Source organism: Anolis sagrei, chromosome 12 (assembly GCF_037176765.1).
Source record: "Anolis sagrei isolate rAnoSag1 chromosome 12, rAnoSag1.mat, whole genome shotgun sequence".
Lineage (NCBI taxonomy): Eukaryota > Metazoa > Chordata > Lepidosauria > Squamata > Dactyloidae > Anolis > Anolis sagrei.
The window spans coordinates 20,285,110-20,309,888 of record NC_090032.1 but is presented as its reverse complement, the minus strand read 5'-3'; the positions used below and the strand labels follow the sequence as shown (position 1 = coordinate 20,309,888).

The following is a 24,779-nucleotide window of genomic DNA, read 5'->3' as shown; positions in this document are numbered from 1 at the left end:
CTACACAGAGAAGCCACTGAAATCCACAGCACAACAACAGAGAGGAAACAATCTGGGACATCTAATCACCTCTCAACAAAAGATTGCCCCAGGCACTGCCAGGCCATCAAATGCTCATCAAGGTGGTCAGTTGAAACATTCACACCTAGCTCCAACAGACAAGAGTTCTTTGTCCCACCCTGGTCATTCCACAGATATATAAACCCATTTTTCCTAGTTCCAACAGACCTCACTACCTCTGAGGATGCTTGCCATAGATGCAGGCGAAACGTCAGGAGGGAATGCTTCTTGAACGTGGCTGTGTAGCCCGAAAAATATATACTTGCAATATAATATTAGTTATAATATAATAGCAATAATTAATTAACCACTCTCACAACCACCAGGTCAGACTGCACAGAGAAGCCATTGAAATCCACAAGCATGTGGATAGTTTCAACAGAAAGGAGGAAACCATCAAAATGAACAAAAAATCTGGCTCCCAGTATTAAAAAACTCTAAAATTACAGCAAAACATCAGAGAGAAAACAATTTGGGACATCTAATCACCTCTCAACAAAAGACTGCCCCAGGCACTGCCAGGCCATCAAATGCACATCAAGGTGGTCAGTTGAAACATTCACACCTAGCTCCAGCAGACAGGAGTCCTTTGTCCCACCCTGGTCATTCCACAGATATATAAACCCCTTTCCCTAGTTCCAACAGACCTCACTACTCTGAGGATGCTTGCCATAGATGCAGGCGAAACGTCAGGAGAAAATGCCTCTAGAACATGGCCATATAGCCCGGAAAAACCTACAACAACCCAATTAATTAATCAATCATTAATATCAATAATAACTATAATTAATCAATAATTACACATTATAATATAACAATTAACTATTATATTATATTATAATAATTACAATATAATATTAATTATAATAGCAACAATTAATCAATAATTAATATCAATAACTATAATTAATCAATAATTATTATAATATAACAATTAACTATTATATTATTTCATAATAATTACAATATAATATTAATTATAATAGCAACAATTAATCAATAATTAATATCAATAATAACTATAATTAATCAATAAGTATTAATTATAATATAACAATTAATTGTCATATTATATTATAATAATTACAATATAATATTAATTATAATATAATAGCAACAATTAATCAATAATTAATATCAATAATAACTATAATTAATCAATAATTATTATAATATGACAACTATTATATTATTTTATAATAATTACAATATAATATTAATTATAATATAATAGCAACAATTAATCAATAATGAATATCAATAATAACTATAATTAATCAATAATTATTAATTATAATATAACAATTAACTATTATATTATTTTATAATAATTACAATATATTAATTACAATATAATATTAATTACAATATTAATTACAATATAATATACAGCAACAATTAATTAATAATGAATATCAAGAATAATAATTATTGATTATTGATTATTATTATTATTTCCTTCCTTTCCTTGCCTCCCTTTTTTCCTTGCACTGTATTAGGCTTTAAGATGCAATTAACATATCGCAAACCTCTCCATATTCTGGACGGGATATAAACAAAGACGTAAACACATGGGAAAGCAGTTCCGCTCCCAAGTCTCTAGTCCTCAATGCTTTACCTCCAACCCGTCGATGTAGGAGAGGATATTGGGGTGCCGTAGGGTCTTGAGGTGCTTGAAGGCCGCCTTGGCCAGCTGGGTCTGCTCCTCGGCGTTGGGCTTCACGTCGTGGATGAAGAGGGACACTTGCTCCCCCGTGGCCTGGCAAACAAACAAGTAAACAAACAAACAAACAAGGCTGAGACAGAGGAGAAGACTGGGACACAACAGAGTCATCTATTCCAATGGCAGGAAAAGAGAGATTGAGCAGCAGCTGGACAGACAGTGTGTTGGCTTTGGGGTCTCTTCAAACTCTAGGAATGTATAGATCTATTATTATTATTATTATTATTATTATTATTAAGTAGTGGCTGGACAGCCATCTGTCGGGAACGATCAGATTATCTTTCTCGATGGCAGGAGGGGGTCAGACTGGATGGCCTTTTGGACTCCCTTCCAACTCTAGGAATGTACAGATCTATTATTATTATTATTATTATTATTATTATTATTATTAAGCATGGCTGGATGGCCATCTATCAGGAGGGATCGGGTTGTATCTTCCTTGATGACAGGAGGGGGTCAGTCTGGATGTCCTTTAGGGTTCCCTTCCAACTCTAGGAATGTACACATCTATTATTATTATTATTATCATTATTAAGCATGGCTGGAAGGCCATCTATCAGGAGGGATCAGGTTGTGTCTTTCTTGATGGCACGAGGGGGTCTAGCTCGATGGCTATCTGTCGGGAGGGATCAGACTGTCTTTCTTGATGGCATGAGGGGGTCAGGCTGGATGACCTTTGGGGTTCCCTTCCAACTCTAGGAATATATAGATCTATTATTATTATTATTATTATTATTACTAAGGAGAGGCTGGACGGCCATCTATCAGGAGGGATGGGGTTGTGTCTTCCTTGATGGCAGGAGGGGGCCAGACTGGACGGCCTTCGGGGTCTCTGGATGGCCATCTATCAGGAGGGATAGGGTTGTGTCTGTCTTGATGGCAGGAGGGGGTCAGGCTGAATGTCCTTTGGGGTTCCCTTCCAACTCTAGGAATATATAGATCTATTATTATTATTAAGCAGCAGCTGGACGGCCATCTGTCAGGAGGGATCGAGTTGTGCCTGTCTTGATGGCAGGAGGGGGTCAGACTGGATGTCCTTTGGGGTTCCCTTCCAACTCTAGGAATGTACACATCTATTATTATTATTATTATCATTATTATTAAGCAGTGGCTGGACGGCCATCTATCAGGAGGGATCAGGTTGTGCCTGTCTTGATGGCAGGAGGGGGTCAGACTGGATGTCCTTTGGGGTTCCCTTCCAACTCTAGGAATGTATGGATCTATTATTATTATTAAGCAGAGGCTAGATGGCCATCTATCAGGAGGGATCAGGTTGTGCCTGTCTTGATGGCAGGAGGGGGTCAGACTGGATGTCCTTTGGGGTTCCCTTCCAACTCTAGGAATGTATAGATGCATTGTTATTATTAAGTAGTGGCTGGACGGCCATCTGTCGGGAGGGATCGGGTTGTGTCTTTCTTGATGGCAGGAGGGGGTCAGTCTGGATGTCCTTTGGGGTTCCCTTCCAACTCTAGGAATGTATAGATCCATTGTTATTATTAAGTAGTGGCTGGACGGCCATCTATCAGGAGGGATCAGGTTGTGCCTGTCTTGATGGCAGGAGGGGGTCAGACTGGATGGCCTTTGGGGTTCTCTTCCAACTCTAGGAATGTAAAGATCTATTATTATTATTAAGTAGTGCCTGGACGGCCATCTATCAGGAGGGATCGGGTTGTGTCTGCCTTGATGGCAGGAGGGGGTCAGGCTGGATGGCCCTTGGGGCTATTTTCCAACTCTAGGAATGTATACATCTATTATTATTATTATTATTATTATTATTATTATTGCTAAGCAGCAGCTAGATGGCCATCTATCAGGAGGGATCAGATTGTGTCTGTCTTGATGGCAGGAGGGGGCCAGACTGGATGGCCTTTGGGGGTTCCCTTCCAACTCTAGGAATGTATAGTTCTGTTCTATTATTATTATTATTATTATTATTATTATTATTATTAAGCAGCGGCTGGACGGCCATCTGTCAGGAGGGATCGGGTTGTGTCTTCCTTGATGGCAGGAGGGGGTCAGCCTGGATGTCCTTTGGGGCTCCCTTCCAACTCTAGGAATGTATAGATCTATTATTATTATTAAGCAGCTGCTAGACGGCCATCTGTCGGGAAGGATCAGATTATCTTCCTTGATGTCAGGAGGGGGTCAGTCTGGATGTCCTTTGGGGTTCCCTTCCCCTCCTGCCTTGGGGCCTACCTTCCTCCTCCCTCGGTGGAGCTGCCAGACGCCTGTCCCGGGCGGGAGTGGGCAAGGCGGCGGGGCTGTTCCTCCCGGGACGGCCTCGAAAGGAAACTCCCGGAGCGGGTCCCGAGAAAAGAGCCACATCCTCGCCTCGGAAGGAAGCCTCACACAAACCAAACCGGAAGCGGAAGCACGGCTCCGCCCCCTCCAAACCGGAAGCGCCTGTCAGAGAAAGGAAGGAAGGCCGGCATCCAGGCGGGTTACTGCGCATGCGCGGACTTGCCAGTGTCCACTCAGGCCTCCACACCTCTCTTTCCCCCTCTTTTGGAATTGCAGATAAGGAGATGCAATTGCTCCAAAACCCAATACAAACCTTGAAATGTGAGGCACTTCCGGTCCCGTGGTTCCCCGTCTACTTGTTTTGGACTTCAACTCCCAGAAGCCTCCGCCGTGTCGCTTAATAGCGAGGCATGCCGGGAGTTGGAGTCCAAACAACGCCTTAAAGGGCCCAAGCGATTCCTTATATTGGTTTGCGAGATATGGACTTCAACTCCCAGAAGCCTCGGCTGTGTCACCCAATGGCGAGGCATGCTGGGAGTTGAAGTCCAAAAAAAGCTTTAAAGGCCCAAAGTGGGGGAAAGAGGCGGAGAAAGCGAACGTGGCAGCCTGAGGTCAAAGAGGAGGCTCCCGGCTCGCCATTTTAGAGCCTGGAGCCGGTAAGGAAGGCACCGGGATCCCTCCAACAGCGCCGCCATTCTCGCCGAGGCCTGAGGTGAGGAAAAAGCGCGGGAAGAGCGGCCTTGAGGGGGATTGGCGCCTTTTTAATCTAATTTATCATCCTAATTATTGACAATTAGTCCCGAAAGTTTCATTATTATTCATTTTGTTGTCTTTTATTGGCCTTTATTTGTTTAATTGGGCTTATCATGAGGTCTCAATTCCTCCTTGAGGAGAACCGAGTGAGGAGAGAAGCACAACAGGCGAGACGTGGCAAGGAGGCCTCTGCGCCTGCGCGGAGCGGTGCCTTGTGGGAAATGGAGTCCCGCAGGCCCATTCTCCTCCTTCACCACCTTCGGGACTTCCGGGTTTACAGGACTACAACTCCCAGGAGCCCTCCGCGGTTTTGAAGTAGCAATTCAGGGATTCTCGAAGTTAGAAGTTCTGTTGGTCACAACTGGGACTTCAGGTGGGCAGATTGAGTCTGTCAGCATTCAATAATAATAATAATAATAATAATAATAATAATAATAATAATAATAATAATAATAATAATGCATTGATAGGTTGCTGTGAGATTTCCAGGCTGTCTGGTCTTGATCCAGAAGCACTCTCTCCTGACGTTTCGCCCACATCTGTGGCAGGCATCCTCAGAGGTTATCTCTGTCTATCTGTCATCTATCTATCTATCTATCTATCTATCTATCTATCTATCTATATCTCTGGCCACTGAATGGCCTTGCAGCCTCAAAGCCTGGCTGCTTCCTGCCTGAGGGAATCCTATATCTATCTATCTATCTATCTATCTATCTATCTATCTATCTATCTATCTATATCTGTGGAATGATGTCCAGGGTGGAAGAAAGAACTCTTGTCTGTTGGAGGCAAGTGGGAATGCTGCTTGATTAGCATTGATTACCATTGAATGGCCTTGCAGCTTCAAAGTCTGGCTGCTTCCTCCTTGGGGGTATCTTATATCTATATCTATCTATCTATCTATATTTGAGGTTAGCATGGAATGGCCTTGCAGCTTCAAAGCCTGGCTGTTTCCTGCTTGAGGGAATCCTATATCGATCTATCTATCTATCTATCTATATCTGTGGCCACTGAATGGCCTTGCAGCTTCAAAGCCTGGCTGCTTCCTGCCTGAAGGAATCCTATATCTCTATCTCTATCTTTATCTATCTATCTGTCTATCTATCTGCAGCTTCAAAGCCTGGCTGCTTCCTGCCTGAGGGAATCCTATATCTCTATCTATCCATCTATCTATATTTGTGGCCACTGAATGGCCTTGCAACTTCAAAGCCTGGCTGCTTCCTGCCTGAGGGAATACTATATCTCTATCTCTGTCGGTCTATCTATCTATCTATCTATCTATCTATCTATCTATATCTGTGGCCACTGAATGGCCTTGCAGCTTCAAAGCCTGGCTGCTTCCTGCCTGAAGGAATCCTATATCTCTATCTTTATCTATCTATCTATCTATCTATCTCTGTGGAATGATGTCCAGGGTGGGAGAAGGAACTCTTGTCTGTTGGAGGCAAGTGTGAATGTTGCCATTGGCCAGCTAGATTAGCATTGAATGGCCTTGCAGATTCAAAGCCTGGCTGCTTCCTGCCTGGGGGAATCCTATATCTCTATCTATCTGTTTTGAAGTAGCAGTCAGGGATTCTCAAAGTTAGAAGTTCTGTTGGTCACAACTGGGACTGGAGGTGGGCAGATAATAATAATAATAATAATAATAATAATAATACATTGATAGGTTGCTGTGAGATTTCCAGGCTGTCTGGCCATGATCCAGAAGCACTCTCTCCTGACGTTTCGCCCACATCTGTGGCAGGCATCCTCAGAGGTTGTGAGGTCTGTTGGAAACAAGGCAAATGGGGTTTATATCTCTGTGGAATAATATCCAGGAGGCAAGTGTGAATGTTGGTATTGGCATGCCATAGAACAGCCTTGCAGCTTCAAAGCCTGGCTGCTTCCTGCCTGGGGGGGATCCTATATATATATCTCTGGAATTATGTCCAGGGTGAGGGAAGGAACTCTTGTCTGCTGGAGGGAAAAGTGAATGTTGTCATTTGCCATTGAGCACCTTGATTAGCATTGAATGACCTTGCAGGTTCAAAGTCTGGCTGCTTCCTCCCTGGGAGAATCTTATATCTATATCTATCTATCTATCTATATCTGTGGCCACTGAATCAGTGGCCACTGATTAGCACTGAATGGCCTTGCAGCTTCAAAGCCTGGCTGCTTCCTGCCTGGGGGAATCCTCTCTCTCTCTCTCTCTCTCTCTCTATATATATATATATATATAACTGTGGAATGATGTCCAGGGTGGGAGAAAGAACTCTGGTCTGCTTCACACAAGTGTGAATGTTGCCATTGCCCAGCCTGATGACCATTGAATGGCTTTGCAGCTTCAAAGCCTGGCTGCTTCCTGCCTGGGGGAATCCTATATATATCTGCGCACATTATTTGCCGATACATCACACTTGGGAAGTGTCCAACGTGTGATCCAATGCAACAGCCAGCAGAGTGACCTTGTCTGCTGTGGACTCATCTTGTTGTGTTTCAAATAATAATAATAATAATAATAACAATAATAATAATAATAATGCTCTCCTTTGGGAGAGATAAAACAAGGTATAAATTATAATAATAATAATAGAAGAAGTAGGGGCACGAAAGATCAGCTTCTGATTGACAAAATGATACTGGAGAATTGCACAAACCTCTATACAACTTGGATTGATTACATGGTTGGATTATCAAATGTCTAGATGTCATCCGGGTTTGTGAAAATATGGTTGTTTCAAATAATAATGAATAATATATGAATAGTTTGACCCACAGCTGGGCCTAGAAGTGGGCAGTTGGAAAGTCTCAGCATTAATATTTTCTCTTTTCTTAAAAGGTCTGTATTATTGAGAAGAAAATGATGGAAGAGAGTGGAATAGAGACGACTCCCCCTGGAACGCCTCCACCAAGCACCACCACCCCATTAGGTAGATTATATATGTGTGTGTATAGATGGATGGATCTGGAGTTGTTTGTTAAGTCGGATTTTTGTAACTGCTTGTGTGTGTGTGTGTGTGTGTGTGTGTGTGTATATATACACACACACACACACACACACACACAGTAGAGACAAAGTTGAAGTACTTTGGCCACATCATGAGGAGACAGCAAAGCCTGGAGAAGACAATGATGCTGGGGAAAGTGGAAGGCAAAAGGAAGAGGGGCCGACCAAGGGCAAGATGGATGGATGGCATCCTTGAAGCGACTGGACTGACCTTGAAGGAGCTGGGGGTGGTGACGGCCGACAGGGAGCTCTGGCGTGGGCTGGTCCAGGAGGTCACGAAGAGTCGGAGACGACTGAACGAATGAACAACAACAACAACAACACACACACACACACACAAATAAAATATAATATTTATTTATTTATTTATTTATGGCATTTATATGCCGCCCTTCTCACCCCGAAGGGGACTCAGAGCAGCTTACAATATATATTTTCATACAATATATTATATTATTAGCATAGTACAATATCAGTATATATGACTATATTGCACTATATCATTATATTGTAATATTATTAGTAATATTACATGTAATGTAAATATATAATTATAATTATAATATTGAATTATTATTACTAGTATTATATTGTATTACAATATTATAATTATATGTGTGTGTGTGTGTGTGTGTGTGTGTATAGATGGATGGATGGATCTGGAGTTGTTTGTTAAGTCGGATTTTTGTAACTGCTTGTGTGTATGTATATATATATATATATATATATATATATATATATATAATGTTCGTTTGTGGGACTCACATAACTCAAAAACCACTGGACGAATGGACACCAAATTTGGACACAATACACCAATCAGGCCAACGAGTGACCATCACTCATAAAAACACTGGAAAACACAGCAGAAGAGACTAAAAAAACCAAAAAACAAAAATACATTACAACGCATGCGCAAAACCACATATATACACATATATAGGTAAAGGTAAAGGTAGTCCCCTGACATAAAGTCCAGTCATGTCTGACTCTGGGGTGTGGTGCTCATCTCCATTTCTAAGCCGAAGAGCCGGCGTTGTCCATAGACACCTCCAAGGTCATGTGGCCGGCATGACTGCATGGAGCGCCGTTATATACGCACACATATATATATGTATATACACATATACACAAATATATACACACACAAAACACATATACACATACTGGGCCACAGCAACACATGGCAGGGGATGGCTAGTACACACACACACACACACACACACACATATATATATATATATATATATATACACACACACATACGCACACATATTCATCGTTGAGCCTGGATCCCCAGGTTTCAGCGGTGACCAGGGGAGCATTTGCACAGTTAAAGCTTGTGCACCAGCTGCGCCCGTACCTTGGGAAGTCTGACTTGGCCACGGTGGTACACGCTCTGGTCACATCCCGCCTTGACTACTGCAACGCTCTCTACGTGGGGCTGCCCTTGAAGACGGCCCGGAAGCTTCAGCTAGTCCAGCGCGCGGCAGCCATGTTACTAACAGGAGCAGGACGCAGGGAGCATACAATGCCCTTGCTGTTCCAGCTCCACTGGCTGCCGATCTGCTACCGGGCCCAATTTAAGGTGCTGGTGTTATCCTACAAAGCCCTAAACGGTTCTGGCCCAAAATACCTTTCGGACCGCATCTCGGCCTATGAGCCCACGAGGACCTTGAGATCGTCTGGGGAGGCCCTTCTCTCGATCCCGCCTGCCTCACAGGCACGCCTGGCGGGGACGAGGGAGAGGGCCTTCTCAGTGGTGGCCCCCCGGCTGTGGAACACCCTCCCTGTTGACATCAGACAGGCGCCCTCCCTTATGTCCTTCCGTAAGAGCCTGAAGACATGGCTATTCGAGAAGGCATTTAATTAAGTGCTACAGTAACTGGAAATGACAACTGGAACGGAATATGACTACGAGACGGATTATGATTCTACGATAAGACGAAGCGGATTATTTTAGTGTAATTAGATGTCTGTGTAGTAGTGATATGTTAGTTTTTGTCATGTTGGCTCATTGTAAACTGTCTCTTTTTGTATATTGTACACCGCCGCAAGTCGCCTCAGGGCTGAGAGCGGCGGTTAATAAATGCAGCAAATAAATAAATAATAAATAAATAAATATACATATACACATACACACACACATACACCATATCTATTGTTGTTATAATATAATAATAATAATAATAATATACAAGATCACTCTCACTTCTTGTTGTCTTAGCCCCGTTCTTAACTAGGACCCATTTGTAAGTTGGATGTCTGTAACTCGGGGACTTCGTACTTACCTATTTTATATAGCTGGGGTTGTGTAACGATTTCTTGGCCCAAAAGGAGCCCTAAAAGGTAAAGGTAAAGGTTTCCCCTTGACATTAAGTCCAGTCGTGTCTGACTCTGGGGGTTGGTGCTCATTTTTGTTTCTAAGCCAAAGAGCTGGCATTGTCCGTAGACACCTCCAAGGTCATGTGGCCGGCATGACTGCATAGAGAGCCGTTACCTTCCCACCGGAGCGGTACCTATTGATCTACTCATATTTGCATGTTTTCAAATTGCTAGGTTGGCAGAAGCTGGGGCTGACAGGGGAAGCTCACACCGCTCCCCGGATTCAAACCTGCGACCTTTCAGTCAACAAGCTTAGCATCTCAGCGCTTTAACCCACTGTGCGACCGGGGGCTCCCCTGTTATAATATAATAATATTAATTATATTATAACATAATATTACTAAAATATATTATTAGAATATATTATATTATAATGTAATATTATTATGTTCTAATATAATAATAATATTCATAATATACCAGATCACTCTCACTTCTTGTTGTCTTACCCCCATTGATCTACTCACATTTGCATGCTTTTGAACTACTAGGTTGGCAGAAGCTGGGGCTGACAGCGGAAGCTCACAGCGCTCCCCGGATTCAATCCTGCGACCTTTCGGTCAACAAGCTTAGAATCTCAGCACTTTAACCCACTGTGCCACTGGGGGCTCCCCTGTTACAATATAATATTATTAATTATATTATAACATAATATTATTATATCTTATAATAATATATTATTATATATTATTATAATATATTATAATATATTATAATTATATATAATTATATATTATTAAAATATATTATTATATTATTACATAATATTATTATGTCATAATATAACAAAAATATTAATAACATACCAGGTCACTCTCACTTCTTGTTGTCTTACCCCCATTGATCTACTCATATTTGCATGTTTTTGAACTGCTAGGTTGGCAGAAGAGGTGGATGAGCTCCCTCTATCAGCTCCAGCTCCTCATGCAGGGACATGAGAGAAGCCTCCCACAGGGATGATAAAAACACCAAATCATCCGGGCATCCCCTGGGCAATGTCCTTGCAGACGGCCAATTCTCTCACACCAGAAGCAACTTGCAGTTTCCCAAGTCACTCCTGACACGACCAAAAAAGATTATTATGTTATAATATAATAACATTATTCATAATATACCAGATCACTCTCACTTCTTGTTGTCTTACCCCCATTGATCTACTCACATTTGCATGTTTTCGAACTGCTAGGTTGGCAGAAGCTGGGGCTGACAGGGGAAGCTCACACCGCTCCCCGGATTCAATCCTGCGACCTTCCAGTCAACAAGCTTAGCAGCTCAGCACTTTAACCCACCGCGCCACCCGAGGCTCCCCTGTTATAATATAATAATATTATTATATTATAACATAATATTATTAAAATATATTATTAGAATATATTATATTATAATGTAATATTATTATGCTTTAATATAATAATAATAATAATAATAATAATAATAATAATATACCAGATCACTCTCAATTCTTGTTGTCTTACCCCCATTGATCTACTCAGGGCTGCCTTGTTATAATATAATAATATTATTATATTATAACATAATGTTATTATAATATATTATTATTTAGTATTATAACATAATATTATTATAATATATTATTATATATTATTATAATATAATATTATATATTATAATATAATATATATTATTATATATTATTAAAATATATTATTGTATTATAACGTAATATTATTATGTTATAAAATAATAATACTCATAATATACCAGATCACTTTCACTTCTTGTTGTCTTACCCCCAATGATCTACTCATATTTGCATGTTTTCGAACTGCTAGGTTGGCAGAAGCTGGGGCTAACAATGGGAGCTCACCCTCCTCCCTGGTTTCTAACCGCCGACGTTTCAGTCAGCAAATTCAGCAGCCCACTGAGCGACCGGGGGGTTCCCAAGCAGCCCTAGACCAATTCTTTTCTCTCTGTTCTCCTCTGCAGCTCCAGCCAGTGCGACTGCGCCCCCAAAGACGCTGGTGACCCCCACGTTTCCTGCCCAGACCTTCGCCTCACCGTTGCCACCCGTGGTTTCCCCTCTTCCCTCCGCGGGCCCTCTTCCTCCTCCGCCTTTGCCCTTTGCGCCCTCGGTGACTGTTTCGGGGGGTCCTTTCCCCGCCGTCCCCCCCATGACTTCCTCTTTCAGCAGCCCCATGCCCCCCTTCCCATCCGCTCCCCCCTTAAGCTCCACTCCGGGCCCAGTGCTCTCTGCCCCACCGAGCGGGCCCCCCATCTCCGGCTTTTCTATCAGCTCGACTTACGACATCACGAAAGGACACGCGGGGCGAGCGCCTCAGACGCCGCTGATGCCCTCGTTTTCGGCTCCTTCTGTCACAGGTATAAATGAGATTTTCTTTTCTAGGTTTATTTATCACTAGCTGCACCCACCACGCGTTGCTGTGGCCAACCTTCCCTCCCTCTTTCTCTCCTTTCTTTCGTTCCTTCCTTCCCTCTTTTTCTTTTCCTTCTTCCTACTCTGTTTCTTTTCTCGCTTCCTTTGATCTTTGGTTCCATCCTTCCTTGTCTCTTTCCTTCCTCCTTCCCTCTTTCTCTCTTTTATTCCTTCTCTTCTTCCTTTCCTCTTTCACTTGTTTATTTCCTTCTCTCCTTCCTTCCTTCTCTACCTTTCTTTCCTTCCTTCCTTCCTTCCCTCCCTCTTTCTCTTTCATTCCTTCTCTCCTTCCTTCCCTCTTTCACTTTTTTTCTCTCCTTCCTTCCTTCTCTACCTTTCTTTCTTTCCTTCCTTCCCTCTTTCTCTTTCATTCCTTCTCTCCTTCCTTCCCTCTTTCACTTTTTTCTCTCTCCTTCCTTCCTTCTCTACCTTTCTTTCTTTCCTTCCTTCCCTCTTTCTCGTCTTTCATTCCTTCTCTTCTTCCTTTCCTCTTTCACTTGTTTATTTCCTTCTCTCCTTCCTTCCTTCTCTACCTTTCTTTCCTTCCTTCCTTCCCTCCCTCTTTCTCTTTCGTTCCTTCTCTCCTTCCTTCCCTCTTTCACTTTTTTTCTCTCCTTCCTTCCTTCTCTACTTTTCTTTCTTTCCTTCCTTCCCTCTTTCTCTTTCATTCCTTCTCTCCTTCCTTCCCTCTTTCTCTTTTTTGTTCCTTCTCTCCTTCCTTCCCTCTTTCACTTTTTTTCTCTCCTTCCTTCCTTCTCTACCTTTCTTTCTTTCCTTCCCCTTTTCTCTCTTTCATTCCTTCTCTCCTTCCTTCCCTCTTTCTCTTTTTTGTTCCTTCTCTCCTTCCTTTCCTCTTTCACTTGTTTATTTCCTTCTTCCTTCCTTCTCTACCTTTCTTTCCTTCCTTCCCTCCCTCCCTCTTTCTCTCTTTTGTTCCTTCTCTCCTTTCTTTCCCTCTTTCACATTTTATTTCCTTCTCTCCTTCCTTCCTTCCCTTTCTTTCTTTAATTCTTTCCTTCTTTGCCTCCCTCCTTCTCTCTTTCATTCCTTCTCTCCTTTCTTCCTTCTCTACCTTTCTTTTCCCTCTTCCTTCCCTCCCTCTTTCTCTCTTTCATTCCTTCTCTCCTTCCTTTTCTCTTTCACTTTTTTATTTCCTTTTCTCCTTTCTTCCTTCTCTACCTTTCTTTCCTTCCTTCCTTCCTTCCCAGGATGTAGAGAGGGTCATGGGGGCTCTGTGTGTCAAGTTTGATCTTGATCAGTCATTGCATGAGGGTCAGAGCGGTCTCGGGAAGTGAGTGAAGATACTTCAAGTCCCATCATCCATGGTCCATTCTCCTCCAAACAGTACCAGGATGTAGAGTGGCTCATGGGGTCTCTGTGTGCCAAGTTTTGTCTTGATCAGTCATTGGATGAGGGTCGCAGGAGTCTCAGAAAGTGAGTGAAGGTACTGCAAGTCCCATCATCCATAGTCCGACCTCCCCAAACCGCACCAGAATGTTGAGTTGGCCATGGGGGCTCTCTGTGCCAAGTTTGGTCTTTATTGGTAATTGGATGAGTCTTGCTGTGGTCACAGGAAGTGAGTGAAGGTACTGCAAGTCCCATCATCCGTGGTCCGTCCTCCTCCAAACAGCACCAAGATGTAGAGTGGGTCATGGGGGCTGTGTGTGTCAAGTTTGATCTTGATCAGTCATTGCATGAGGGTCGCAGCGGTCTTGGGAAGTGAGTGAAGGTACTTTAAGTCCCATCATCCATAGTCCATCCTCCTCCAAACAGCACCAAGATGTAGAGTGGGTCATGGGGGCTGTGTGTGCCAAGTTTGATCTTGATCAGTCATTGCATGAGGATCGCAGCGGTCTCGGTAAGTGAGTGAAGGTACTTCAAGTCCCATCATCCATGGCCCATCCTCCTCCAAATTGTACCAGGATGTAGAGGGGGTTATGGGGGCTCTATATGCCAAGTTTGGTCTTTTTCAGTCATTGGATGAGGGTGGCAACGGTCTCAGGAAGTGAGTGGAGGTACTTCAAGTCCCATCATCCATGGTCCCCCCTCCTCCAAACTGAAGTAGGATGCAGAGTGGGTTATGGAGGCTCTGTGTGGCAAGTTTGGTCTTTGTGGGGGGGGGGTCATAGTGGTCTGTGGGAACCGAAGGATTTGGAAGTACTACAAATCCCATCATTCATTGTCTGTCCTTCCCAACCTCACCAGGACGTAAATGCGGTCATGGGGGTTATGTGGGGCAAGTTTGGTCTTGATCAGTCATCGGATGAGGGCCGCAACGGTCTCAGGAAGTGAGTGGAGGTACTTCAAGTCCCATCATCCATGGTTCACCCTCCCTCAAACTGATGCAGAGTGGGTTATGGAGGCTCTGTGTGGCAATTTTGGTCTTTGTGGGGGGGCCCATAGTGGTCTGTGGGAACCGAAGGGTTGGAAAGTACTACAAATCCCATCATTCATTGTCTGTACTTCCCAACCTCACCAGGACGTAAATGCGGTCATGGGGGTTATGTGTGCCAAGTTTGGTCTTGATCAGTCATCGGATGAGGGCCGCAACGGTCTCAGGAAGTGAGTGGAGGTACTTCAAGTCCCATCATCCATGGTTCACCCTCCCTCAAACTGATGCAGAGTGGGTTATGGAGGCTCTGTGTGGCAATTTTGGTCTTTGTGGGGGGGCCCATAGTGGTCTGTGGGAACCGAAGGGTTGGAAAGTACTACAAATCCCATCATTCATTGTCTGTACTTCCCAACCTCACCAGGACGTAAATGCGGTCATGGGGGTTATGTGTGCCAAGTTTGGTCTTGATCAGTCATCGGATGAAGGCCGCAATGGTCTCAGGAAGTGAGTGGAGGTACTTCAAGTCCCATCGTCCATGGTCCGCCCTCCTCCAAACTGAAGTCTGTCTGTCGTTTGCAGTGTTTGCATTCAGCAACAGAAGGACGGACTGTAACATTCTTTGTCGGTTCTTGGTTTGCAGGCGTCTTGACAAGCCCTGTGTCACAACAGGCGCCAATGCCGCCGTCCTTGGTTCCCGGTCCCGGCGGACCCTCTTCCATTACTTTCCCGGAGGAACGCGAAGACCCCCGGGTGGCGGACTTGCATGGCGAGACTGCGGCCGGAGGCGGACTTTGGGGCTTCATCAAAGTAAGTGTGTATCTTCTTTAGAGCAAGGCAGCAAAACACAAAGCTGTGAGTGTATTGAGCTGTATGGCCATGTTTATGTAGCATTCTCTCCTGAAGTTTAGCTGGCATCTCTGACTGTTGGAGTTCAGCCTGTGATTGTGTTTCGGGGTGTGTGTGGGGATGATGGTGTGCTTTCTGAATTGTTACCAGAGAGTTCCCATAATAGGGAGCATGAAAATAGCTCGGCACCTGGCCGAGCAAATAGATAGATGGGAGGAGATCAGTCAAAGCAGAAGAGCCGAGCAGTGGCTTCGGCGATCTGCCAGGCTCCGAGAGAAAAAGATAGGAGATTCTCAGCTAAAGTGAAACCAATTTCTGAGCTCTAGAGACACAGCTAACGAGGAGATAATAGTCCCAAGTACAGGATATGTAGTCAGATGAAGCATTGCTTGGAATCAAGTCAAGGCCTTGTCCTAGTTCATGGAAACTTTGCTTGGAAAATACATGTTTAAGTGCCTTTGTTTCATGGTTTTGTTCTCTGCTTTTATATTCATGCCTTGGATTCATGTTTCCCGATTTCTTGCATTTTAATTGGGAAGTTTGACTTTGTTTTTATGGACTTTGCTGGGCTATTACCCTGGTTCCCATGAGAGAGAACATGAAAATAGCTCGGCACCTGCAGAAATTAATGAGCAAGTAGATAACGAGCCAAGAGATAGACTAGAAGAGATCAGTCAAAACAGGAGAGCTGGGCAATGGCTTCGGCACTCTGCCAGGTTCCGACAGAAAACAATAACAGGATTTTTCGGGGGACAGCGCTGATGGAATCGTTCCAGGAGTTGCATGTGACGTCTGTAGACAGTCCACGTTTCGCAGGCATATAGCAGAGTTGGGAGGACAATAGCTTTATAGACAAGCCCCTTGGTCTCCCTACGGATGTCCCGGTCCTCAAACACTCTCTGCTTCATTTGGAAAAATGCACTCACAGAGCTCAGGCGGTGTTGTATTTCAGTGTCAATGCTGACTTTTGTGGAGAGGTGGCTGCCAAGGGAGCGGAAATGGTCCACATTTTCTAATGTTACAGCATTAAGCTGTATGTTTGGCATTGGAGAGGGGTTGGCTGGTGACTTCTGGATGAGCACTTTGCTTTTCTTGATGTTCAGTGACAGGCCGAGCTTCTCGTATGCTTCTGCAAAGATGTTTAGAGTGGCTTTTAGGTCTTCTGAATGTGCACAGACAACGTTGTCATCAGCATACTGGAGTTCTATAATAGATGTTGTCGTAACCTTGGTTTTGGCTTTCAGAATAAATACACATATATTTATTGTTATTATTTTCTCCTGCAGGGAGTGGCCGGAAACCCGATGGTGAAGTCGGTGCTTGATAAAACCAAGCACTCGGTGGAAACCATGATCACGACATTGGACCCCGGCATGGCTCCGTATATCAGTAAGTCATACTTGCAAGCCGAGCAAGGTGTCATTCTAGTTGTTGTTTTCCTTACAGTTTGCCATAAGTTGGGCACAAACTGGAAGGTACACAACTGGGATATATAGTTATAGATATATTGCTGGGATATATAGTTCACCTACAATCAAAGAGTATTTTGAACTCCACCAACGATGGAATTGAACCAAACTTGGCACACAGAACTCCCATGACTAAAAGAAAATACTGGAAGGGTTTGGTGGGCGTTGACCTTGAGTTTTGGAGTTGTAGTTCACCTATATCCAGAGAGCACAACAATGAAGCTGCACAAGCTGAGAGATGAAGTTTGCCAGGAGGAAGAAGAGCAGTTCCAACAGACCTCACTACCTCTGAGGATGCTTGCCATAGATGCAGGCGAAATGTCAGGAGAGAATGCCTCTAGACCATGGCCATACAGCCCGAAGAAACCTACAACAACCTAATGATGGATCTGGACCAAACTCTACACGAATCCTCAATATGCCCAAATGTGAACACTGGTGAAGTTCGAGGAAAACAGACCTTGACATTTGGGAGTTGTAGTTGCAGGGATTTATAGTTCACCTACAATCAAAGAGTATTTTGAACTCCACCAGTGATGGAATTGGTGGAATTCAATGATGGAATTGAACCAAACTTGGCACACAGAACTCACATGACCAACAGAAAATACTGGGTTTGGTGGGCGTTGACCTTGAGTTTGGGAGTTGCAGTTCACCTACATCCAGAGATCACTGTGGACTCAAACAATGATGGATCTGGACCAAACTTGGCACAAATCCACAATATGCCCAAATGTGAACACTGGTGGAGTTTAGGGGCAATAGGCCTTGACATTTGGGAGTTGTAGTTGCTGGGATTTACAGTTCACCTACAATCAGAGTATTTTGAACTCCACCAATGATGGAATTGAACCAAACTTGGCACCACAGAACTCCCATGACTAACAGAAAATACTGGAAGGGTTTGATGGGCATTGACCTTGAGTTTGGGAGTTGTAGTTCACCTATATTCAGAGACCACAACAATGAAGCTGTACGTGCTGAGAGATGAAGTTTGCCAGGAGGAAGAAGAGCAGTTCCAACAGATCTCACTACCTCTGAGGATGCTTGCCATAGATGCAGGCGAAACGTCAGGAGAGAATGCCTCTAGACCATGGCCATACAGCCCGAAAAAACCTACAACAACCCAATGATGGATCTGGACAAAACTCTACACGAATCCTCAATATGCCCAAATGTGAACACTGGTGAAGTTCGAGGAAAATAGACCTTGATATTTGGGAGTTGTAGTTGCAGGGATTTATAGTTCACCTACAATCAAAGAGTATTTTGAACTCCACCAATGATGGAATTGGTGGAATTCAATGATGGAATTGAATCAAACTTGGCACACAGAACTCCCATGACTAACAGAAAATACTGGAAGGGTTTGGTGGGCATTCACTTTGAGTTTGGGAGTTGTAGTTCACCTACATCCAGAGAGTGCAACAATGATGGATCCGGACCAAACTTGGCACGAATCCTCAATATGCCCAAATGTGAACACTGGTGGAGTTTAGGGGCAATAGACCTTGATATTTGGGAGTTGTAGTTGCAGGGATTTGTAGTTCACCTACAATCAAAGAGTATTTTGAACTCCACCAGTGATTGAATTGGTGGAATTCAATGATGGAATTGAATCAAACTTGGCACACAGAACTCACATGACTAACAGAAAATACTGGAAGGGTTTGGTGGGCATTCACTTTGAGTTTGGGAGTTGTAGTTCACTTACATCCAGAGAGCGCAACAATGATGGATCCGGACCAAACTTGGCACGAATCCTCAATATGCCCAAATGTGAACTCTGGTGGAGTTTGGGGAAAATAGACCTTGACATTTGGGAGTTGTAGTTGTAGGGATTTGTAGTTCGCCTACAATCAAAGAGTATTTTGAACTCCACCAATGATGGAATTGGTGGAATTCAATGATGGAATTGAACCAAACTTGGCACACAGAACTCACATGACTAACAGAAAAAGTGGAAGGGTTTGGTGGGCATTGAGTTTGGGAATTGTAGTTCACCTACATCCAGAGAGCACTGTGGACTCAAACAATGATGAATCAGGACCAAACTTGGCACGGATACTCAATATGTCCAAATGTGGACACTGGTGGAGTTTGGGGGAAATAGACCTTCATTTGGGAGTTGTAGTTGCTGGGATTTATAGTTCACCTACAATCAAAGAATATTTTAAACTCCACCAATGATGGAATTGAACCAAACTTGGCACACGGAACTCCCATGACCAACAGAAAATACTGGAAGGGTTTGGTGGGCGTTGACTTTGAGTTTTGGAGTTGTAGTTCACCTACATCCAGAGAGCACTGTGAGCTCAAACAATGATGGAGATAGATAGATGGATGGATGGATGGATGGATGGATGGATGGATAGATAATTGAGTTTATCCTTACGTTACAGGATCTGGCGGGGAACTGGACATCGTAGTCACCTCGGTCAAAGAGGTCAAGGTTACAGCGGTGAGAGACGCTTTCCAGGAGGTTTTCGGGATGGCCACCGTCACTGGAGAAGCCGGACAGTCCAATATTGCCCCACAACCCGTGGGCTACGCAGCCGGTTTGAAAGTGAGTGTTTGTGACAATTTGTTAATCAGCTCTTTTGATGGGAATTGACAGCCTTGGTGCCTTCCACATATCTAAGACTCCATAAATCTCATAGGCCTTAGATTAGGAGTTGAAGTCAGTGTTGTACTCCAGAGCGGATTACAAGATATATATACCTACAATATATTAAGTTATTAGCATAGTACAATATCAATATATTTATTTATTTACGAAATATATATGCCGCCCTTCTCACGCCAAAGGGGACTCAGAGTGGCTTACAAGTAAAATGTAAATACAATATATTATTATCAATATTAATATTATATATTACATTATACTATAACATTATCCTGTATTATATATTACTATATTGTACTATACCTTTATATCGTAATATTAGTAGTAATATTGCATGTAACATAAAATATATAATTATAATATTGTATTATTATTAGTAGTATTATATTGCATGCTTGCTTGCATGGTGGTCGCTTCTGTGGAAAAGGCAGAAGCTGCACATCGCAAGTGCTGAACCTGACTCCGCTTTGAAAGGCAGCAATCAGGGGAGCTGTCTTCATAGACCTGTCAGCAGCCTATGATACTGTGAACCACCGCCTCCTCCTGAGAAAAATGTATAATATCACAAAGGAAGACCACCTCACCCGCCTCATAGGAAACCTGCTACAAAACAGGAGCTTTTTTGTTGAGTTCCAGGGCCAGAGAAGCAGATGGCGGAAACAGAAGAACGGCCTGCCTCAGGGGAGCGTGCTCGCTCCATCCATGTTCAACATCTACACAAATGACCACCCACTGCCAGAAGGGACAGAGAGTGTCATCTATGCTGATGATCGTGCCATTACCGCTCAAACAGGGAGCTTTGAGATGGTAGAACAGAAGCTCTCCGAAGCTCTAGGTGCTCTTACTGCCTACTATAGGGAAAACCAGCTGATCCCGAATCCATCTAAAACACAGACATGTGCCTTTCATCTCAAGAACAGACAAGCATCCCGAGCTCTGAGGATTATGACCTGGGAAGGAATCCCACTGGAGCATTGCAGCGCACCCAAATACCTGGGAGTCACTTTGGACCGTGCTCTCACCTACAAGAAGCACTGCCTGAACATCAAGCAAAAAGTGGGTGCTAGAAACAATATCATACGAAAGCTGACTGGCACAACCTGGGGATCACAACCAGACACACTGAAGATATCTGCCCTTGCGCTATGCTCCTCTGCTGCTGAGTATGCATGCCCAGTGTGGAACACATCTCAGCACACTAAAACAGTGGATGTGGCTCTTAATGAGACATGCCGCATTATCACGGGGTGTCTGCGCCCTACACCACTGGAGAAATTACCCTGCTTAGCCGGTATTGCACCACCTGACATCCGCCGGGAAGGAGCAGCCAATAGTGAAAGGACCAAGGCAGAGACATCTCCAGCTCATCCCCTGTTTTGGTATCAGCCAGCACGTCAACGACTTAAATCTAGACATAGTTTTCTTATATCCACAGAGACATTCGCTGGAACACCTCAGGAAGCGAGAGTCCAAAAGTGGCAGGCTCAAACCCAGCACCTCAATCCATGGCTGATACCAGATGAGAGACTCCCCCCTGGGCACACAGAAGACTGGGCGACTTGGAAGGCACTGAACAGACTGCGCTCTGGCACCATGAGATGCAGAGCCAACCTCAAGAAATGGGGCCACAAAGTGGAGTCCATGACATGTGAGTGCGGAGAGGAGCAAACCACTGACCACCTGCTGCAATGCAACATGAGCCCAGCCACATTCACAAGGGAGGACCTCCTTGCGGCAACACCATAAGCACTCCAAATGGCCAGAGACTGGTCAAAGGACATTTAATCAACTACCAAACTCATTATTTTCGTATTTTGTCTGTTTGCTTTGTTCTGTTAGAAATGTAATATAATCGACTGGTTGCCCTGACACGATAAATAAATTAGAAAATAAAATAAATAAATTATATTGCATTACATTACATTACATTTATTTATTTATTTGCTATACTTGTATACCACCCTTCTCAGCCCGGAGGTGATTCGAGACAGTTTATTATAAATATTATATTATAATTATAATAATAATATCTTTATTTATACCCCGCCACTATCTCCCCAAGGGGACTCGGGGCGGCTTACATGAGGCCAAGCCCAACAACACATCTCTTTTTCCAATAGAGTTACAAGCTGGGTAGATGCGTGGATGTAGCGTACCTGGATTTCAGGAAGGCCTTCTTTGACAAGGTCCCCCACGACCTTCTGGCAAGGAAACTAGTCCAATGTGGGCGAGGCAAAACTACGGTGAGGTGGATCTGGAATTGGTTAAGTGGACGAACACATAGAGTGCTCACTAATGCTTCCTCTTCATCTTGGAAAGAAGTGACAAGTGGAGTGCCATCAGCAGGGTTCTGTCCTGGGCCCGGTCCTGTTCAACATCTTTATTAACGACTTAGATGAAGGGCTAGAAGGCAGGATCATCAAGTTTGCAGACGACACCAAATTGGGAGGGAGAGCCAAGACTCCAGAGGACAGGAGCAGGATTCAAAACGATCTTGACAGATTAGAGAGATGAATGGCCAAAACTCACAAAATGAAGTTCAAGAGGAAGAAATGCAAGATACTCCACTTAGGCAGGAAAAACGAAATGCAAAGAGACAGAATGGGGGACGATGAGGCCTGGCTCGAGAGCAGTACGTGTGAAAAAGATCTTGGAGTCCTCGTGGACAACAAGTTAAACATGAGCCAACAATGTGATGTGGCGGCAAAAAAAGCCAATGGGATTTTGGCCTGCATCAAGAGGAGCATAGTGTCTAGATCTAAGGAAGTCATGCTCCCCATGCTCTATTCTGCTTTGGTTAGACCACATCTGGAATATTGTGTGCAATTCTGGGCACCACAATTCAAGAGAGATATTGACAAGCTGGAATGTGTCCAGAGGAGGGCGACTAAAATGATCAAGGGTCTGGAGAACAAGCCCTATGAGGAGCGGCTTAACGAGCTGGGCATGTTTAGCCTGAAGAAGAGAAGGCTGAGAGGAGATGTGATAGTCATGTATAAATATGTGAGAGGAAGCCACGGGGAGGAGGAGGGAGCAAGCTTGTTTTCTGCTTCCCTGGAGACTAGGATGCAATGGAACAACAGCTTCAAACTACAAGAGAGGAGATTCTATCTGAACATGAGGAAGAACTTCCTGACTGTGAGAGCTGTTCAGCAGTGGAACTCTCTGCCCCGGAGTGTGGTGGAGGCTCCTTCTTTGGAGGCTTTTAAGCAGAGGCTGGATGGCCATCTGTCAGGGGTGATTTGAATGCAATATTCTTGCTTCTTGGCAGAATGGGGTTGGACTGGATGGCCCAGGAGGTCTCTTCCAACTCTTGGATTCTATGATTAAAAACAACAAAGCAATAAGCAAATAAAACAGTATGATTAATATAAAGTATATATAAATAATAACGCACAGAATGTAAAACCTTATGGCCAGGCCAGATGTAATAAATTAAAAAAATTAAAATAAACACTGGTTGTGTTTATTACAATATATATAAAATATTATATTATATATTTAGTCCAACATTTTCCTACCGACTCCTTCTGCTATCTTTCAGGGAGCCCAAGAAAGGATCGACAGCTTGCGACGGACGGGAATTATACACGAGAAGCAGCCCACTGTGTCCGTGGAGAATTTTATCGCAGAACTGCTACCAGACAAGTGAGATATTCTGAATTTTTAAAATTGAAATGGCAATTTCGAACTCTAAAATCTGTACGTAAATCGCTTTCAGAGGCTACCTGACTGTTTGGAAATATACTTCAATTAATACCACTGGTTTTTTCCTTGTTGCAGGTGGTTTGACATTGGCTGCATCATCGTAGAGGATCCGATTCATGGCATTCACCTGGAAAGCTTCACCCAAGCGACGCCGGTACCTCTCGAATACGTACAACAGGTGAGGATGGAGATCTTCAACCAAGCATTTTGGACTTGGATTTGGCATTCATAACCTCTTGGAATATACCTTTTGAAAAGCGTGATCTTTCAGAGAAAAGCCCCAAACCTTTTAGAGTAGAATCTTCTGTTGTGGTGTGCAACCAGATATAATTATGCGAGGTGATTTATTTATTGTGTCAGAAGCAAATTGAGAATATTTATTTATTTACGACATTTCTATGCTGCCACCGAAGGGGACTCAGAGCGGCTTACAAGATATATATATACATACAATATATTATGTTATTAGCATAGTACAATATCAGTATTAAATATTACTATATTGTACTATTTATTTATTTATTTATTTACAGTTCTTATATTCCACCCTTCTCACCCTGCAGGGGACTCAGGGCGGATTACAGTAAACACATATATGGCAAACATTCAATGCCAGTTTGACAAACAACATTTAACAGACAAAGGCTATTTAACTTTTTTTCCTGGCCGCCAGGGGAGCTGCTGCTTTTCATCGTCCATCAACGACACCGATGAAGTTCTTCCGCATTCCACATTCCCCGGAGTCTTCTTTCTTTATGGCCTCATAAATTAGTTAAATTTAGCCTCCCACACAAGGTGGTCCCTTATTTTCCTACTTGACAGATGCAACTGTCTTTCGGGTTGCAAAGGTCGACAACGGGCTACACAATGGCTGGACACCCACTCCAGCCCGGGCTGGCTTCGAACTCATGACCTTTTGGTCAGAGTGATCTTAATGCAGCTGACACTCAGCCAGCTGCGCCACAATCCCGGACACATATAACTATACCGTTATATTGTAATATTACATGTAATATAAAATATATAATTATAATATTGTATTATTATTATTAGTAGTAGTATATTACATTATAATATTATAAATATTGTATATTTATTCATTATATTATATTATTAGCATAGTTCAATATCAGTATTATATATTACTATGTTGTACTATACCATTATATTGTAATATTACATGTAATATAATATATAAAATTATAATATTGTATTATTAATATTAATAGTAGTATATTATATATTATAATATTAT

At 43.2% G+C, this 24,779-nt stretch overlaps 2 protein-coding genes across 3 annotated transcripts in view; one reads left to right on the top strand and one right to left on the bottom strand.

Annotated features, from left to right (window-relative positions):
• Positions 1-4,173, bottom strand: part of SCYL1 (SCY1 like pseudokinase 1) — a 40,827-nt gene extending 36,654 nt beyond the window's left edge. The window contains exons 1-2 of the mRNA XM_067472545.1: positions 3,980-4,173; positions 1,679-1,819 (exon numbers count right to left, since the gene is read on the bottom strand). Of these exons, the coding sequence (XP_067328646.1) occupies positions 1,679-1,819; positions 3,980-4,108 (270 nt within the window). The 5' untranslated portion in view covers positions 4,109-4,173. The remainder of the gene's footprint in view (positions 1-1,678; positions 1,820-3,979) is intronic.
• A 408-nt stretch (positions 4,174-4,581) lies between these two features.
• The window catches only part of PRRC1 (proline rich coiled-coil 1), a 21,929-nt gene continuing 1,731 nt past the window's right edge, over positions 4,582-24,779 (top strand). Inside the window, exons 1-8 of one of the 2 annotated variants that reach the window (XM_067472546.1) lie at positions 4,582-4,736; positions 7,596-7,686; positions 12,096-12,488; positions 15,516-15,682; positions 17,008-17,110; positions 19,593-19,756; positions 23,361-23,464; positions 23,600-23,702. In XM_067472546.1, coding sequence (XP_067328647.1) covers positions 7,617-7,686; positions 12,096-12,488; positions 15,516-15,682; positions 17,008-17,110; positions 19,593-19,756; positions 23,361-23,464; positions 23,600-23,702 — 1,104 coding nt within the window. In that variant the 5' untranslated portion in view covers positions 4,582-4,736; positions 7,596-7,616. Of the gene's footprint in view, positions 4,737-5,062; positions 5,151-7,595; positions 7,687-12,095; positions 12,489-15,515; positions 15,683-17,007; positions 17,111-19,592; positions 19,757-23,360; positions 23,465-23,599; positions 23,703-24,779 lie in introns of those variants that run through there. The other variant, XM_067472547.1, reaches the window with a different exon arrangement.